This window comes from Brachycentrus maculatus, unplaced genomic scaffold, assembly GCF_059751285.1.
Source record: "Brachycentrus maculatus isolate JH-2025_06_01 unplaced genomic scaffold, ASM5975128v1 h1tg000019l, whole genome shotgun sequence".
NCBI classification, from domain to species: Eukaryota; Metazoa; Arthropoda; class Insecta; order Trichoptera; family Brachycentridae; genus Brachycentrus; species Brachycentrus maculatus.
The window spans coordinates 304,801-325,913 of NW_028280773.1; the positions used below are offsets into that span (position 1 = coordinate 304,801).

General features: G+C 31.3%; 2 protein-coding genes across 3 annotated transcripts in view; one reads left to right on the forward strand and one right to left on the reverse strand.

Annotated features, from left to right (window-relative positions):
• The first annotated feature begins 670 nt into the window (after positions 1 to 670).
• On the forward strand, positions 671 to 10,017 carry LOC148313119 (ras-related protein Rab-18-like). Of its 2 annotated transcripts, none has more exons than XM_088267742.1 (6): positions 671 to 1,036; positions 2,372 to 2,539; positions 2,835 to 2,973; positions 6,032 to 6,154; positions 6,507 to 6,612; positions 7,500 to 10,017. In XM_088267742.1, coding segments are annotated over exons 1-6 (603 nt in total). In that variant the 5' UTR covers positions 671 to 971; the 3' UTR covers positions 7,502 to 10,017. The 2 variants fall into 2 exon arrangements, with proteins under 2 accessions (XP_088123868.1, XP_088123873.1); XM_088267747.1 differs by having other exon boundaries at positions 712 to 933.
• A 6,588-nt stretch (positions 10,018 to 16,605) lies between these two features.
• The window catches only part of LOC148313120 (adenylate cyclase type 6-like), a gene marked incomplete at its 5' end in the record, with an annotated part of 129,542 nt that continues 125,034 nt past the window's right edge, over positions 16,606 to 21,113 (reverse strand). The window contains 2 exons of the mRNA XM_088267706.1: positions 16,606 to 20,010; positions 20,465 to 20,621. Coding sequence (XP_088123832.1) covers positions 19,475 to 20,010; positions 20,465 to 20,621 — 693 coding nt within the window. The remainder of the gene's footprint in view (positions 20,011 to 20,464; positions 20,622 to 21,113) is intronic.

Below are 21,113 nucleotides of genomic sequence, written 5' to 3' on the forward strand. Positions count from 1 at the left end.
CTATTTTACGAACTTCGGATATAACGAACAAAAATGTGGTCAAATGTAAAAAAATCAAAACATCCTGTAAATATGTATATTACGTATACATGCTCATGTGTAATTCATGTGTCACCGCATGTAAACAATTTTTAGCGGCCATGATAATTGTCAGGACAACATTGTGTCTCAATATTATTTACTAAACAACACATTTTTAGTATTTCAGCAAGTTTAACTTACAAGTATTTAAAAATTATGCAATCGTAGTATTTTTATGACAGAGAAATAATATTGTTAAAGATCATTAAGGCCATTCTCGCGATAATAAAATTTAATTAGCTTCCGAAAGTGCATAGAGCCGTCTAGTCGTGCCTTATTTTTTTTAAGAATACAAATTGGTTTTTTGTTTTTGTTTTTTAAAATATGTTTTGAAAACTACTTACCTTTCAATAACTCTATTCTTTTGAAAACCATATATTTATTTAGAAGAAAAAAAAAATTTCAATACAAAAACAGTATTACAAAAAAAAAGTTAAGTCAAATTTTACCCGGGTTAAAAATAATTGTTGTTTTTTAAACAAATACTTGGCCTTAATTCTCTGCACTAGGAAAAAAAGGTTTTCTATTTACCCCGTAACTTTTATTAAGTAAGTATACATATATATTTTTTAAGCTGATATAATATGCTGTCACTGATTTTTCTCCGTTCACGTTGGCAGCACTGTCTGTCACTGTCAAATTGGTATTTTCGGTATCCTGGTTCGTTTTCGTTGTGCCTCGATATCATATTACTGTACATTTAAACAAATATTTTAGCATGTTTTGAAGGTCATAGTTAGTCGTAGTTGCATATTAAACCTCATAAAAACGTTATTAGAATCTACTTAACACTTTCCAAGGACTTAAGCCCTAGTACCATAGATTCAGGGATTACTGTTAAAAATTTAAAACGTAGGTTCTACTTCAGTGATTACTCATCTCATATAAACATGGAGAATCGTGTCATCAAGTTGAAGATTTTATTAATCGGGAAAAGTGGAGTCGGGAAATCGAGGTACATAAATCATATTTGATTATTTGAAATTTTATGTAGCGTTCACCTTCACATATAATGCCTACACCGGTCATATTCGGCGCCATTGAGTATGGTTTTTGATGCGGAGACAATAGGGGGATCAATCTACGCATTAATTTTTGCGATCTTACATATCCTCAAAACGCGTCATAAGATGACTTGTACCTGCTGTTATTTGTTTTTTCTTGGTTATCACTATTATTAAACATAGCCTCTGCAATTTAATGATCTAAACATCACATCCACAATTACATCATAATCAATTAAAAAGCCAAAAGAATGTGAATTGTCCTGATAATTGAGTAATTTATTTTAACGTAAACTGTATATAACCAAATATTTCCAAATCATGTGATAAAAATGTATTGAGTCATTTCCAGAAGGTCATGGAGGTAGTACTTTAGCGGAGTACGTAGATAGTTTATATTTAGATAATCATCGCTCATTTACATTTGAACAAAAAAAAGTCCTGCGGAAGTTCAAGTTATATGCTTAATATGAACGCGACAGTCAAAACATACCATTTGATTACACTTATAAATGGCAAGAGCGCTATTACTGAAGTGCAACATTCCTTACAAAGCTAATTGGCACCAGTTGGAATGTTTGGCAATCGCTAAAGCTGTGAATCTGTCTGTGCCACCATCTGTTCCTCTTGGGATTATTGATCGCCAGCTATCTCTCCACCTTTTCGGGGGTTTATATCCTTTGGGGTTTCCTTGAAGGGCGATACATGGAAGTCTGTCCTCGGGCATTCTGTTAACATGCTCATTCCAGCATTGGCTTCGTTGTCGTTCCCACCTCACGATATCTTCTGTCTTTATGAATATGTCTTATGCGGTCTCGCATCCAGTTCCCGGTTATAGCATGGGGAGTCCTCATCTCAGAAGTTCTAATTTGAGATTTTTTTCTAGAGAAGTTGAACACATGTTTTGTATATCTTTATTTTACACTCAATTCTCATGTCTTTGCTTACTCCGCACTGAATTTCTGAGGCATCCAGATATATGCGCAGCCTTATTGTTTGCTTTGGAGTTTCACCTTTGCTACTATCGTGAACTCCAAGATACTTAAATTCTATCACTTGTTCAATTGGCTTGTTATCTACAATTCTTCGCTATTGTAATGACTTCAGATTTGTCAGTAGATATTTCTTTGTTGTACTTAGTACATCTCTTACAAAAAGTAAAATCATTTCAAATCCTAAGCACATCAAAATCCTTTTCACATTTGTCGGAAGTATAATATCAAATGATTTCAAACTGTTGTAGAACGGAATGGCATGGTAATTTTATTTTTTCAATTTAATTTCAGCGTGATGCAAGCTTTTGTATCTGGAGGGGTTGATATGTCTTTATCTCCAACTATCGGAATGGATTACAAATGTAAGAAAATAACTGTCAATGGAGAAAACGTTTATCTAGGTATTTGGGATACAGCGGGCTTGGATATGTTCAATGCTCTTACACCAAGCTATTACAGGTAAATTGAATTATATTTTTAAACAAGGTGAATGAAATCAATCTTCTCATCCATTGTGCCAATAAAAATAAAGAAATTTACTTGTGTTGTCATAGTTTTTTTGGTCAAATATGAAAGTAGATAAAGCTTTTAAATTCAAAATAGGGAATACAATTTGATTGAGGTAGCATTAGAATGTACTTACAACTTTAATTAAAGCTTTTTCTAACTCAACTGCCCAAATAAAGGGAACAGAATTTTTTAAAATAATGTACTTTATCATTTGTTCTAACCGATTGTATTTTATCTCTTCCAGAGGTGCCCAAGGAGCCATTTTGGTTTATGACGTTTCAGATCCTAGCTCGCTTACAAATTTGAATAACTGGATTAAAAATTTGCATGAATATTCAACTAAGAACATTGTCGGTTTGGTTCTGGGAAATAAAATTGACAAGGTATGTTAGGTTAATAATGTATTGCGTATGTTCAATGCGATTATTTACATGCAAACAAATATTTTGTGCTTTATTTATACGATCTTGATAATCTATATAAAAATGTCAAAATATTATATTCATGAATACGAGGGTTGCCTTTTAAGTTTTTACAATCGAATAGTAGATGGCGTTTGCGAGTTGTGACATCACTGTATTTGTGAATACTGATGTTTGATATTGCGTTGCCAGTGGCAACTTACTAATTGACCAATTAGGTTCTTGACAGTGAGCGTTTGAAAGAAGTAAGTTTGTGCGAAAATGGAGATCACTCGCTTGGGTTTGCTTTGGATGATCTTTTATGTTTTTGAAAAAGGCTTTACTTAACAACAATGCATAGAATCACATTGTGCAACTTTTTGGAGCACCATCAGAGAAGACGGTTTATAACTAGTTTGCAGAATTTCATTGTGGCCGTGCGTCCGTCAGTGATGAATGTCCTGAAGGTCGACCAAAATCGGTTTTCGTTCCGAGAAACACGGATGCTGTTCACAACATGATTGAATATGATCAGCATGTGAATTACAGGCAGATAGAGGGGTCTCTTAGCATATTGAAGACTGCAATACAATTTTTTTTTTTTAAACTTAAAATGCAACCCTTGTATTCTCAAGTTCGTGGATGATTTATGACATAAAAAATTTCAATGATATTAAAATTTTGCAAACTTATATGATTAAGCAAACGCAATTCATTTAGTTATATTATTTTCCATTGTAGCCTTGTCGCGATAAAGAGAAAAGAAAATCACCAAAATTGTTTTAGTCAAATATAGCAGTAATTGTTTATTACTACTTTTAGCAGTTACAATTTCTAAATTTGTGACCTCTTATAGGAATCAAACCTTGGAAAATCCTAAGGGCCAACGATATTTTGTGCACTATATGTCATTTCACTTTGATTTGTTTAATTCATAAAAATTCCCTTTTTCTATACTGCTTACTGCATGAAAAAAGGCTGCAATGTGAAATTACCAAATGAATGTTTTGTGGCTTAAATCCACATTAGTTCTCAAATTTGTTAAAGTGATATTTAAAAATAATTCAGATGTAATATTTATAGTTATACTAAATCCTGCACTGTAATTATTGTTACTAATACGTTTTTGTAAGAGTATTTTGCTAATTTTTCCAAATTTTAAATCCAACATGAAGTTTTTTTTTACTGTGCAATGATGAATTTATTATTCCCACTTACATGTAAATCTACCAGATCTGTAACCTTAGAGTTGCCATTTGCATTACTTGCGAACAGAGCTATTTCAAATATCACAAGGTTGTTGTAGGTTTGACATCTGTCAATATTAATCAGTGCATATTAACATCAACGTAGTATTTTCTGTGTTTCAACTGTAGCAAAGAAGTCTTTTTCTGTGGTAATCATGTAGATTTTTGTGCCAAAGAAGTCTAATGTGGGAAGTTACGCTTTACCACTTCAACTCCTGTGCCGATAACGCCCCATCAGAAAAGTCTTGCTGATATTGGTTCAGTGGGTTCAGCCAAGACAATTTTTACTTGAGTGACCAGAAACAGGAAAATCAACCAAAAAAGTTTAAAGTCACCGAATTGCGAGCGCTTTTGGTCGAGGGCCATACCCAATCGCAAAAATATTATTCGTGCAATTGAATGTTTCTCATCTGGCCATTTCCTAGCGCCTGCATGCCATGGGAATGATTCAAAAGATCAGGAATGGGTACCTCCCGAATTGGATGAAAGGCAGCGGGAATGACATTGCAACACCTGCGAAATTCTGCTCGCAAGAAAGCATTTATTGCATCAAATTGTTACTGTTGATGAAAAGTGGATATTCTTCAAGAATCCCTAGCGCATGAAATTGTGTGTTGACCCCGGCGAACCAGGGAAATAATACGCCAGACCAGATCGCTTCGGAAAAAAACAATGCTCTCTGTTTGGTGGGATCAGAAAAGTATTGTCTTCTATGAGCTGCTAAAACCATCAAAACCTGTGATGCTCAATGCTGCCATCAACAATTGGTCAAAGTCACCCGAGCTCTGCATGACAAAAGACCCGATTACCAACAAAGACATGAGCGGCTAATTTTTCTCCAAGACAATGCATCATCGCACACATCGACTCTCATTCGCAAGTATTTGGAGGCACTCGACTGGGAGGTCCTATACTACCCGCCTTGTTCACCAGACTTGGCTCCTTCCGACTACCACTTGTTTTCGTCAATGAACCACATGTTTGCTGAGTAGCACTTCAATTCGTTTGAAATCATCCGAAAATGCCTTGACGACTGGTTTGCCTCAATAACCGATGACTTTTATCAGCAGGGTATTCATATCTTGCCAGATAGATAAGGAAAATATGGATTAGGAGAGGGCCAATACTTCGAATAGGGCATTTTTTCATTTTCATGAAGTATCTTTGTGATTTTCTTAGTAAAAATCTGAAGTTACAGATCTGGTATATTTATTAGCATTACCAATAAAGAGCGGTAGCAGACATGTCATTACATGGATGCAGAAATGTCCTAAATTGCTAATCAATTTAGTTTTTATTCGCTTAGTGTGTTCTTTGTGCTACTGATTTTGTTTTGCAGAATGGTGTTTACATAAATAACTAGCTATTTAAACATATATGGTGATACATCTAAATCTTCAAATGATTGAGAGAACTCACTTTCAAATGTTTGATTGCATTAAAAAAATTACTGTAAAAAAATTTTGTATGCAGTTGGGATAGTTTTTCATTCAGGCGATGATCTTAATTCTTATGGCAGTCTTATAATTTTGCAACAACAAATATAAAATATTAAAAAACACATATGCAAATATTTGTTCTGGTTTACTGTGCTCTGGCGTTAATTGAGGGTTTTTATTGATCCGTAAATTGATTTTCTTTTGGATTTTTCTGTGAATGCTTTTTCTCGTTTTGTTAATGACACAACTACATATTGTACGTATCATATTGATATTTTAAATATCCTGTGCGATGCATAGCTTTGTGCTGCGGTAAGCAATATTTCTAGTTATCTAAATATAGATCTTTTTTAGGAAAGATTGGTTAGCAGTCAAGACGGTGAAGAATTTGCCAAACGCAACAGGATGATGTTTATGGAAAGCAGTGCTCATACGATGGAGGGAGTCAATGAAGCATTTGAAGAGTTGACCTACAAGGTACATTCACTCTTTTTTATCATTCTTTCGATTCTGTTTTGTTGGTCCCTACCAACTTTAAGAACTTTTCTTAACCTTTTCAATTATCTCTAGTTGAGCCCTATACTGCTTTATTATCTTCATTTTCAATGCTGTTACTTAACAATTTTCTACACAGCCATCTCAGAGAACATATTTCAACGACATTCACTCTACTTTCATCCTAAGGTTTTTTTACCATGGTAATAAATGTACGTAGGCTAAGTACGAACGCCATGTTTTGTGTATAAAATTTATGATTATATAATTCTTAGAGGAGGAAAAGAAGAAACGATATTTTATTGTTGATTATAAATAAAAAAAATCTTTATAGATTTTGGAAACTCCTGGGGCGTGGCAATATGATACACCAACACCAAGTAAGATAGTTCTTAGCGAAAATGGAAGTGGAAACAGAGGATATTGCTGTTCATACTTCTGTAAGTTGATCATTTTTATATTTGATAAGCACAGTTGAATATGTACATATCATCATGCATAGCAACCTCAAGGGTTTGAAATAAAAGTTTGTGTGACGTCACAGAAATGACGTTGTCCAAGAAAACATGGATTATTTTGATATAAAACATGTTTACTGAACAAAAAAATTTTTTTTCAAGAAAATATGTTGCTTATAGCATTGACCATGCTGAAAAATTATAAAAAGTAAAAAGAAACTCACTCCCGGACACTGTGTGTTGTCTGCAGAAACTCCGGGACAGGTTAATTGAGTATTACAAATGTCCTTTAGATAATTTGTCTTTAGCGGATTTCTTGACGACTAGTTAAATAAAAATAAAAAATAGTTATCGAGTTATTTTAGTTATTTAACGATTATCAATTGACTCATTGTAATTATTGATAAGGCTATTTGAGGGGCTAGAATATTTGTGTCAGGGAATTCGGGAAAATATTATTTTTGTACATGTTGTGACATGTCACTTGGTGAAATGACGATTTGTCTAAGGTATTGCCATTTGAAATGTAGAAAGCGAAATCCTTTATATCCCTCTTTTTGCTTTACAAATTTCAACATTAATAGAAACAATCGTCTTTTGATTTTTTATATTTATTTGTTTGTTGATAAAACAATATAAGAATATGTATACCCTATTGCTACTATGAATCAACGGATTCCCGGTTTGATTCTCAATATGTTTTACTATGTTGAACTGCACTGTTTGTGTAAGATAGTTCATCTTATCTTTAAGGTTTTAAAAAATCAAGATAAACTCAGATTAACTGGTGCAGTGCTCTATGCACTGTTAGCCGCGAGTAGGAAACAGATAATTATTTTTTTTTATTAAATATATTTTTTATGTTACAGAATCTGGGAAGTGCCTGAATATTTATGCAAGAAAACCTACGGCGAAACAAATTTTTCAATTAAGTGAACTTTTATTCTAGTTTTGTTTACTTTAATTACAATTTATTATTAGTTGTTAAAAAGAAAATTTGTTTTTCTATGATGCCTATAATTCATTACTGACTATTCTTTTTTTAATTATTGGATTTGTTTCATACTTTCTTTATTATGATGAGGCACTTTTAAATTTTACTTTATTACACACAAGGTACAAGATATAAAAAATAATACACTAGTGTTTATAGTTTCATTTGACTTAATTTTTTGATAAATGCTCCATTGTTTGTTAACGTAAATACTAAATATCCATTACCAAATTTATTAATCCAGAGATATCTAGTTTTTAGATTTTTGCGGTAAAAAAGTTTAAAGGGACACGAATTGTCATCTTTTTTAATAAATTAATTAAACAATATATCTTTCAAACAAATGTGTATGTAATCAAATTAAGATCCACATATTTTATTGGTGTCTTTCAATTATCAATCGGATTTCAAATGTCGATTTGTCAGAAGAATGCATCCTAATGTTTGATGTGATGTGCTAAATGTCAAATAAAGGAGCTTGTATAAGCTTCTCCCTTCATCTCTTATTATGCATTTAGATTTGTATTGGGTCTTTTACGGGGTTAATTTTTTACATTAAAATGAAAAAATAGTATTTTGGAAACCAATGTTGCAGTATTTTGGCACTGGCGACTCTTTTTTAAAAAAATATTTTTACCAGCAAGACTTGCGATACATTATGCAAATATTTCTTATTTTACAAGATGGGATGTTCATTTATTAAACCATTTAAAATATTGAATTTTATTCTCGAGTTGAAATGAGTTGTTTTTTTTTAGATTCAGTTTAATTATATTTTTGTGATATCTTCATATTAGGCACATTTTGTTACACAAAAGAGAATAAAGATATAACATAGAGAGAAGGAGAAAGAGAGCTATATATTTTGACGTCATAGAAGTTGCGCGAAAACGAGTGTTTAAACACAACAATACGAAACTATAGAATAAGATAGTGTCGAACATGCACGCATTATAGATGCACACTTCAGATGTTGTATATGAAAATAGAGGTACCACGCATTGTATTAGTAATGTTTATCATTGTGATTTAACAATCCCAGCAACAAATTCCGGAACTACAGTACACGGACATGTATCTCATATTTTAGTTATCACAAGCCATTAATATCAGTACATATGACCAATTAAATCGCCAATCAATGACATTGTAAATACTGAATATATAGATTTTTTGTTGTTGCAAATTTTTAATTATTGTTTTTCTCTTGAGGTGCTCTGTCTCTCTCTCTCTCTCTCTCTCTCCCTCTCTGTCTCACACACTAAATCTATCTTATCATTTTTTTTAAGTTTCACGTATATCACATGTACGGTGCTGCATGCGCATTTTTATCAATGCTTCATATGTACATGGTAATTTTAGAATAATGACCACTCGTATATAAGTAAATTTATGAATGTAAATTACTATAATTAAGATAAAAAATATAGATTGATTGAGAAGATTTAAACTTAAATTAAGCTTATTAAAATACATTATACATATATACTTTTTTACCATTTTTTTAATACTTTGCAAAATATGTAGCAAGAGCATGTTGCGAAAAATAACCATATAATTTCAACATAAGCTCATTTTTCTTTCTCAATTAGAATAGAATTTCTTAAATTCTACTGTAATATTGCACACACATACTAGTGTAAGGTTTAAAAAATTTTTGTACATAAGAGTACAATTCAGAAATAATGGAGTATTTAGTTGTGGCAGCTCCTTTGGCTTGGTCAGTTTTTAATATATGCTCACTATACATATTTCAATCATTACAATGTTCCTACCAACGAAAGGGGTCTTTAATATTAAAAATATTTTAGAAACGCTGAGAACTTTCATAACAAATATTATTAAACTACTATCGTTAATTAGAATTTCAACTTTCATATCCTGCATTATAATGATCTAAAAACGATATTAACTTGCTGTTTTTTTTATTGTATTAATTTATTTATTACATTTCTTTAAATTTTCATCCTTCATCTGTCTTTCCCACTTTTTTATTTTTTTATTTAAATAAATACACTACTATTACTGACAAAAGTATTCTGCATAAGTGGACATTGTATATGTGGACCTAATTAATCAGCACACACTCATTTCATATGATTTGATGTGTTAAAAAATACTCTAGTATTTTTAATTTTTCCTTAAACATAACCCGCACTATTTAGTTTTAGGCTGTATTAAAAATCCCAACACATTGTATAATACCAACAGTATTTTTTTGTTGTAAAAAAACCCCTCAGGATTTAATATTTATGATAAAAGTGTCGTAACATGTAACTCTCGCTTATTTTATATCAATACGTACTGTTAATAGACTTTATTTAGGGTATTAAAGTTGTGAAAAATATAAAATAAGATCCAAGTGTATAATAAACATATTCTTTTATACGGAATAAGTATTTTCATTTCAATTCCCTGTCTACCAGTACACAAATATTGTCATTAGATGAAATCTATTGCATCATGATAAAAGCCATAGAAATTTTTAAATACCATGGTAACTCAAGGTAATAGTGGAGTTTTACCTACCAAAAAAAACTCTTTTTATGTTTCTGTTGATTTCTGGAGTCCATATCATGAGAGAAGCGTTCATTTTCTTTCCCGTTTTCGTGGTTCCTACTGTCTATTCCTGGGTCAGTATCCTACTCTTTGGTCGTTCTGTCCGTTTCCGTCGATTTGGTTGTCCGATTAACCATGGATTTGTTTAATTCATTAAAGCTCATGATGCACCAGGTAGGTATTACCTGGACTCCAGAAATCAATAGAAACATAATAAGAGTTTCAATGGTAGGTAAAACTCCACTATTATGTGTTCTGAATTGATTTCTGGAGTCCATATCGTGAGAGATCTGTCTGTTATTTTCTGGTGACTGGGTGACGCCTTTATTTGATATTAACTGGTTGAAACAGGCTTGCTAGAGATGAATCTTTTGAGACCGTATGATTTAACAACTCTCTTTGGTAACATTTCCTGAAGGTATTTTCACTTCTCAATTTCCTCTTTCTAATTATCAATTGGATAGTTACTATCAATGGATTAGATTTGATCAATTTAATAGTTTTCTAACCAATTGAGGGATGCGACCGCTGAGCGTGTACTGCCGGGGGTAGCTTCCACTCCTGCCATCTTCAGCGTGGTCTTTCCCCATCCTCCTTTTATGGTTCTTGTAGCCGCTTTACGGGGCCCATGGTACTATAGGTTATCTACTTCTGATCTTCGATCCTTAGACAATTATACCAATTAACCGGAGTTTATATTAAGCTCCGGTGATTCTAAAAGTTTCCAGCTGGATTGCTGGTGTAACCGGGTGTCGGTCTTTGATCCAAAAGGCGGATGTAATATAATAGAAGTGCCTTCATCCTGCAGGTATCCGTCCGAGATGTTTAGTAACGTCAGGTCGTGTACTCTTCGTCAAGTCATGAGAGCAGCAATAGTGTTGCCACTCTATTTTATTTTTTGTTTCGGCATCAACTTTGTGGTAAGACATGTTACAATGATTAAAGAAAACACTAGTTTTTTACCACTTGAGTTTTATTATAGACTACATGTTTCAGAAATAAACTTCCATCATTCAGGTCTGTATAATAACTATTATACAGACCTGAATGATGGAAGTTTAACTTCTGAAACATGTAGTCTATAATAAAACTCAAGTGGTAAAAAACAAGTGTTTTCTTTAATCATTGTTGCCACTCTACATGATATCTCGTATAAAGAGTTTAGTTTAGAGCTATTTTAACAGAGCCAATCTCTAACAATATGTGGATTCCAGTTAAAGATTTTGGAAGAGAAGACTTTGCCATAGCTATTGCTTTAACTAAGATTTTTCTCAGCTGTTGGGCTACAGAACGTTGCTATCGCTGACTTATGTACTAGTAAAGTATTGTATGACAATTTCTCTTCAATAAACAACTGCGCCAGGTACCTGGCCACTTGGTTTGCAGACGATTTTTTAGGATGGAAATTGTTATTTGATGCCCAACGGCACCATCTATCCCAAGCGTATTATAGGTATTGAGCGTCGAAGTTCGCCACCCTAATAGAAGTAAATTCTTCTCCTCTGGATTCCATCTACTCAAAACGCTGCCCCACCCCCAATTTTCCAAACTTCTATTTCCAGTTCTTGGATTTTGGGAAGAGGTTTGCTGGTGGACGTGTCGATTAGTACTAATCCCAAGTTTGCTATTTTGAGTGGTGGTGCTAATGATCGGCGTATTAGGTCTGGTCGCTAGAACACCCTCGGCCACCTTGGGATTCATTTCAATTCCCTGTCTCTAGTAGACAAATATTGTCATTAAATAAAATCTATGGCATGATGATAAAAGCCAAAGAAATTTTTAAATACTATGGTACCTCAAAGTTATAAGATTGATCTAGTGGACATTTTCCTGTTATTTATTTTTTTTAAATCTGATTTTTACTTAATAAAAACCACAATTTCTTGGGATATGAAATGATGAAACAACACTGTGTGATTTTATTATCTTGTATATAACACAGTGAAACCTCTTTCTATCGTTCATTGAACAATCATTTTCCCGGATGTGTCAAAGCAGAAAATATACTGTTGACTTACGGGAATAAAACAGTAAAAGACATATCGCTCACTCCTTTCAGCATCGTCATAAATAAAAAAAAAGGTTTTTTCAGGTGATCGTTTTTGAAATTTAAAAATATAATAAAATGTATAAAAAATAAATATCAGGCCATTTATTGAACTTTTTACTGTGCAACAGATCTCTTTAGGTGAAACCTGAATATTTGTTCTCCATTTGAAAAATATTTACCTAGTATATTTTAAAAAATAATTAAAATACTTTTTCCTTAAAATACAAAAACAACACTTTCTGCCCTGTAGCAGGTTATAAAATATGCCGCTTTTGCTGGGATAAAGTACATTTTCTGGGCATTCCGAATACATGCACATCTGAAAATTGTCGATTTTTGATTTATGACGTTCTTGAAAGGAGTGAGCGATATGTCAGTAACAGATTATTTTCAATAAGTACAATAATTTATTTTTTTGGTTCCATTAAGCTTTTTATATTTTTCAATAAATACTTTTATTTACATCTAAAAGTAGTATTTTTTAACCTGCTAATGGTTATGCAGATTGGGAGGGCGGTATCTTTGCTCGATCGTATCTCCTTGTGTACTGACCTCTTAATCCTGCATTCATAGTTTATTTTATATATATATATATATATATATATATATATATATATATATATATATATATATATATATATATTATATATATATATATATATATATAAATATAAATATATATATATATATATATATATATATATATATATATATATATATATATATATATATATATATATATATATATATATATATATATATATATATATATATATATATATATATATATATATATATATATATATATATATATATATATACATACATATATATATATATATATATATATATATATATATATATATATATATATATATATATATATATATATATATATATATATATATATATATATATATATATATATATATATATATATATATATATATATATATATATATATATATATATATATATATATATATATATATATATATATATATATATATATATATATATATATATATATATATATATTATATATATATATATATATATATATATATATATATATATATATATATATATATATATATATTATATATATATATATTATATATATATATATATATATATATATATATATATATATATATATATACAAATATATATATAAACATCATAGTCCCTTTAAAAACGATATATTTGGCACATAGTGGTTTCACTATATCTTTGATTTATCTCATTTTACAAAATTACTTTAGTTATCAAAAGTAGTGTATGGAATAGGAAGAGTATTAAATAAAAAAAATAAATATGTTTGCAGAGGATACATTTATTGACACACCAATTAGATAGTTCCTGATAATTAACATTACAGGGTTGGAATATAGTGATTAACTTTAGACACACATGATTATATTATGAATATTCTAATATCTTCAAAGGTAACAAACACATAAGATTCAGAATAAACAATGCATAAAAACATATATTTTTTAACAATAATGGTACAAAACATAAAATAAAAACAGTTGAGAAACTCTGTATGAAAACATTTAAAATATGTAAAAAATAATAATACATTTTAATGTGTAAAATGAAAAACCTTGCATCATCTCAATTTATGTCATAATAATAATTAAAAAAGTTTAATGAAACAAGAAAAAGGTTATACATTGAAGCTTACTTAAACATTAATTTTCCTAATATTAAACATTTATATTTAATTGATTATATTAAGGTACTGAAATAAAAAACAGGATCTGAAGTGTCAAGTTGAAGTGAAGTTCTTGATTTTACTTTTGGGTTTTCAGTAAAAAAATCAATTATCTGAAATAAAAGATTTCCTCACAGGCTAATATGTTTTGTTTTATTTTGAGTATACTATTCTTCTTTCACCATATAAAAAGCTGATGTCATCCCTAATGCGGTTCCTCCCAGTATGGTTAATGTCTTTTTATGCAAATCAATCACTTTACTCACTAGGGTATTATATCAACCTCCCTGGGATCCCTGTAAAGAGAAGATCTCCCCGCAAGTGCAGTAAATGGACTGGTTATTGATATATTAACAATGATGTAATAATTAAATAAGTAATTAAGTTTTTTTTAAATAATTCTGCGTCAGACGCATTTCCCAAATTAAAAAAATATATACTTTTCCGAATTGTGGATAGTATTGTGTGGACTTTTATGAATAAATCGCAATCGTAAAAAAAATTGACAAAAATCATAGCGATTCTGTCAATTTTGTTTTAAATCGTGATTTAACTAAGTTACAATATCACATTAAGTTATTCACCGTTTCCAAATATTATGTTAGTGTGTAATAATTAGCAATTATATTTCAGTCTCATAAAGGAAAAGACAACTGACAGTAAAGTGCGTTTAACGCATAAAATCTTTCCTCTTAGTAATTGAATTAGAATATCCCCAAAACATTGATAAACAGGCTTAGAGCAGGGTTGAATATTTAAAATCATCCAGATGGTAAAGACTTATAGTTTCACACGTTGATACACAACGTTTAAAGCATAGTAAACAAAAATTAAGCATCTTAAATTTGAGATTAAGCCTACAGGTTATAAAGGTATAATTTTAAATAGTACTGTCTATCCGAGAGACGAGATTTTTACGTATTCGTGTGGTTTGAATATTTAGTAAGTTACTTTCCCAAGAGATCACGACATGTAAGCATGCATAATCCCGAAGTGCATACAAATGTCTCTCGAATAATACTGAATACGCTTTTGGCACATAGTGTATCTTACTCATACAGTCACATGGAATGTGAGCTTTTGAATTATTGGCAGATAGTTTTCGAGTATTGTGTGTGTAATGAACTTTTATTTCCTCCGATGATCGCAATGGACTTTATATGCGTAATGTTGTATGTACTAGACTTTCAGATGTTTATTATATTATTAACTACAGCGTATTGAATATAATAAGCACAACATCTATAACAATGAAAGCGTGTAGCAGTGTTGGAGGAATGTACGATTATTGAACGAGATGGTTAAATTATATGTTATAACGAGATTCTTTTAACAATTCCGATTCAAAATCAATCAATGTCCATTCATACTTTCATATTTTATAGTAAAACACATCCGGGCTAAGCAAACAACCTCTTCTTTTCACTGAACGCTTACTACTCGAGGTTTACTTTGTTTTAACCTTCCACTTTGGTGTTGCGGAAAGTTAATAACTGAGATGTAAATAATTAAATGTTCGTTACCGACGAAGTAATGTTCAAAAGAGTAATTATTTGGTTACATCGGACCGTTTTATGAAGACAAGATATTTGTTCCCGACAATAAATATAAACGAGCCAACCACTTTTCTCATATTTTTCATTTCAACGTAATTATAAAATGCATCAGAGGTAGTGTTCTTAATGCATACTATGCTACTTAAAAAAAAACATATGTTAATCTTTGGTTCACAGGAATTAAGAACAAATTAAATTAATGGATAAGGTAGAGAATCGGGAATTTGCGGCTAAGCAACAACGATAATGCTACACATACACTAACACACATCTTAATATTAGTAATATTTGTTAGTAAAACTGATTATTAAATAATCAGTTACGAGTATTATGCATTGATATTGATTAAGCATGTTTTTTAAATTACTTTAAGCGATTAGCAAGCTACATTATATGATTATAAGAGTTGAGACAGTAAGTTGAGACACTTGAATTGTGTGTTGTGAAGATACAAATGGCAAAAAGGATGGCGGAAACATTTGTTCGCGGCTATTTTGAATATATGTTAAGCGTGACACGAAGCTATCTATTTCTATCTTAACACCTATATTTAACTTAAAGAGCGAATCATTAATAAAAAAATTACATAAAACAGTACTTTCGTTTTTAAAAAAATTTACAAATAATTTAACTTAAATTAGAAATACTATTTATAAAATATAATAATAGTGAACACAATTATTTTTAAACAGAATGAAAAATTGTTTTATCCATTCTATGCATGTTGGTAGTAACATAAATAAATTCCTTAAAAATATCCACAATATCTGATATCATCACAATAAATTTCTGTATTTTTAAACAGCGTAATTTACTATATTACTTTATACCGTATGGAATGGAAATCTGGAAATTTGTAAATCAAAGTAAAATGGATTTATTTTGCAAAATGTATAAATAAATATCATTACAATAATGTTTTGATATGGTGAGTTACCAAAGATGACGAAAAATTTCATAATAAACATTTTTTCTGTTCTAATATAAAAGCTCTAATGGTATATTTTTCAAAATAGTTACTCACTTTTAGATATATGTGTGTCTACATATTTGAATTAAAAATATAGTTGAATAATAAATCCATTGTATATTTTGACTGTTTTCATATTGTTACAATAATCGTATCTTAGTGAAAATATATTGTAAGAAAGAGGACAGGTTAGTGACAAATTAATATGCGGTTATTCTTTGTTAAATATTCGATGTAATAAAATATACTTTTTTTATACCGAGAAAAGTAAAAAATATTTTGTAAATAGTACTTTTAGATTAATAAGAGAATATATTTAATAGTAAAATCACCTTCGTTAAAGTTTACAATTTAATTGTGTTTTTGGCATCACACTTTGGAATATGAAAATACATTTTTTTGTAATAAGACTCTAAAAAGCTCAGTATACATTGCATGAATGTAATGATTAAAAAACTCGTGTGATATAGAGTAATTGATATTGACACTGTATCAGTGCGATTTAGGACTGGATCAGAAGTCCTTAAAATCAGAGAAGCGATCATGGCGACAAAAAGTTGAGCTGCAGTTATTATAGGATTCGACTCGCCAATAATCATACTCAAATTTTCTCTTTTTATACACTTACCTACCATCTGTATATACACATCTCATTTTTCATACGATGCTTTTAGTTTTTCATCCCTTTATCGGACGATTTATCAAAAACAAAAAAAAATACTACGTATTTCGTAAGCTTTAAGTTGTCAGCTTTTGAATGTAAGTAAATGTTAGTTTGGAATCGGACTAATTTAAACAGTATTTTGCGCATGAGAAATGCGTAGTGGTTTTTGTTTGTTCAATCAACGTTAGAGGGATGAAACCCTGAACACATACGAATAACGAGATAGATCGCACGATAAGAATGTGTATGATAGGCAGAAGCAAATAACGTAATAATTAACAGGTAAGTCGTAAATCGGGGCGTTTTCTGTAGCCATGATCGCCCTACAGGTTTTTTAAAGGTCTAATTCGACAAAATGTCCCTACAACATAATACTACTCACAGTACCCAACGATGCATGGACTTTCAGGATGCTGAGAGACTTTTGTACGGATATAGACGTATAAAAATCCCCGATGTTTTTCATAAATACTAATCTTCTCATACCCTACCATAAATGAATGATATTGAAAGGGTGAAGATTATATTCGACTATTTCTAAGAAGAATCCCTCCGCAAAATGAGCAATTATTATGTGATCCTTTGTGATTATGTGATATCTAAAACGAAGTATAAAGTCAAATATTATATTTTTCTTTGTAAGCATATTTGTATGACGATATTTAGAATTGTGTATAACATACATAGTAATTTTTAATTGATTTTTCTCTACATGAATATGTACTTTGTTTTGATATTTATTTATAAAGCGTGACCAGAAATATAGAAAAAGCTCATTTGTGTGCATTCAAAAACCTAAAGGTATTTTATATTTCTGGCCAGCGTATACATAATATATTGGACCGATTCAATGGTGAGTTTTTTCGATGTGCTTTAATGAATATTTTAACATACAGAATACAAACATACATATAAGTATGTAATGTTGAAACCACGATATTCGTTCACATCTTTGTTTATACAGCGTATTTTATTAAAAACCAATTTCAATAAGAAATTACCACCTGTCAGAAATTTGATTGAGCGCACTAATGGTTTTCCACTAGGGCATTCGAAATAAGCGGAAAATAGAATTATCGGTACGACGGAGAAATGCGGTGTTAATTTAATACCAATAAAATGATATTATGTTACAAAAAACCTATTTTACTGATATATATTTTTGGTTTTTAATTGTATTATATGTATCTGTATAAAATATGTATATCCCCCCCTCCTATGAATCGAGCCCAGGATCTCAAACATGGAGCAATAAGTACTTGCGTTAAAAAGTTAAATCGAAATTATCGGTAACTAGGCGATTATATACGGGTACCAAAATTTTGCCATAACTTACTTATTGAAATCTGATTATGTATGCCCTGTTTTCAATAAATACTCGAAGTCACACTGAAGCTAGTTACTAGAAGCATCACCATTAGGTAAGTATTAACGAGTAGTTGTCCGTTTAAAGATACCTTTTTCTTTTGAGTCTTCAAATGAAATACTTCAGACTTTTCCTTAGAAGAATTCCAATATTTTTCCTCACAATGAGATACCTTTTCTTCTCCGCGTTCCGTTTATTCCGCCAACTTTACTCACTTATACTGCTGTTTTCATCGGTTTAATCTTCATTTAATAGCTTTTAGTATTTGATGCATTACTATTAGGATGTTAAGTGAACGATGTATGTATGTTGTTTAAAAATAAAATTCATGCGAAATAAGCTGCGTATGTCACTGAAAAATGAACAAGTAAATGTATAATTTGCGTTGTGTACGCGTACGAAGATATTTTTACTGTATAATATAGTGAAGTCGACTGCAAATAGGACAAAACATGTGAAATATGATACATAATAAAATTCCATTGATGTATGGGATACAAAAGTACAAATAGTTTAACAATAAATGCCATAAATGTTGATTTATACTTAAGTAAAAAAATATACAATAATAATTTAATAATAATTTAAAATTAATATAATTCTAGTAATTATAAATGAGAGAATCAATGTAATTAAAGCAAAAACTCATTATACATGTATATCACATTTGAGAATGCATTCTTCCCTAGGCCGTCTAGACCCTACTCACACCTCCATGAATATTTCCGCTAATGAAGTGGTCCCTTCAAATTTCAACTACCTCCATCCAAATAGTGATTTAACCAATAACAACACAAACAACTGCAAAACATTTCGCAGTCGGTGAAAAATAAACCCACTTAAAAATAATGACTGAATTCAAAAATAATTTAAATATAATATGCAAATGAACCCCTTTTCATAGCTGTGTAGTTCCAGTATTAGTACGAACAGATCTGGTATGGGAATCCGGCGAGGGTCGTCGTTTAGTAGTTGAAAGAGGTGCTTGCCACCGGGTTCTCGAATACGTTGGACAAGCGTTCATCGACGCTTCCGCTTTTGTTGAGTGCGTGATTTCCGGGAGATCTGGTAAGAGACACGGAATGGGACAGCCTCTCTTGCAATGGAATGTCATCCATAGCGGCATTTTCGTTGATGAAAACGGTGCAAGCAGAATCGCCACGAAGTTTGCCATCGCCGGGCTCGTCGTCAATCTGAATGCAGACTTTGTCTCCCCTGGACACCACTCTGGTGCTCTTCTTGGGGCGCAACTTGGCGCAAGACTTGCCGCGGGACCCCTTCAGGGACGATGTGCCGATGTCGAAGGGCACTGAGGCAGTGCGGCTCGGCGGTAGGGTAGAATCGAGGATCTGCTGGGTAGCTTTAAGGCGTCCAGATTCAATCATGGATGAAGGCCTAGACTTCCTTATCTTGGACTCCGAACGCTCGTTGCAGACGCTGTAAGTATCGTGGCTCCTCTTGCCACCCAGGTTTATAACCTTACGATTCCCAGGACGATAAACTGAAATTATGAAATGAATAACTTACTTAAACGTCTTAAAATAAATTTGATCGAACAAATATTTTTAAACACTTGTCTCTACATTTATTAGCGTCAAGCGACTTGTTCGAAATGTCTATGGCGTGTATCTTCAAATAAAATAAGATTTTATGAGTTCAGGTATGCAAACCGGTCTAAAAAGTGATTATTCTAGTTGTATCGTAAACGTGTTGATAATCCATTTAATTTTACATTGAATTTTATCAAAACATTGCAATGTCTTGTAGTTTTCATTTGAATCGCTTTAATTTAAGAATCAAGAACAATCAAATAAATCGTAGTCGTACCTTTTATTTTTACAAAAGTTTTGTTTTATAATGTACTTGTATATGCTATATAATACTCAGAGGCTTGCTCACTTCACCTCAAGATTTGGAATAAAGAAAATCAAATAAAAGTATTTAGAAAATCTTACTACTATCAAGCAGCTCGTTGATGATTTCCTTCTCGTAAGGAAGGATTTGCGAATGATCGCGGGAGTAAGCGTCAGATGAAGACTTCTCATCAGTATTCTCGATCACCACTTCCAGCTTCTCGGGAGTGGAACGTGTCTCAGGAGCCTCAGAAACGAACTGAAATGGAATCCAAAATGAACTCAACTTCTATTCAATCTCAATAAAATGAAACAAATTCTAGCCATGTATTTCGTGAATGTTTGAGCTAAGCCAAGATTTTTTGTGATATCTTTAAAAAGATGTTCATTAATATGGAAATATAGAAGTCTTGGCATTAAAGAGGCTTATCTTTGACCGGTATCATTACGACTTATCATTGACTGGTGTAATTGATCATTTTATACACTGTGTAATATGCACTTTTAACCAAAACACCACATTAATTAATTTTCGGAAATTTTTGTTTCAATTGATTTGGTAAAATTCGCAGCCTCTTAACCCAGACACCATCACACAAAAAACTGTATTGCTTTGTTTCGGGTATATTTCGGGTGACTTGAGATGAGTTGCCACGGTCGACACAGTAAGGAGATATTTTTATTAAATTATTAAACCAAATCCATTCCCTAAGTAGAGCATATGAAGTCCACAAACTGTCTCCAGGCTTTT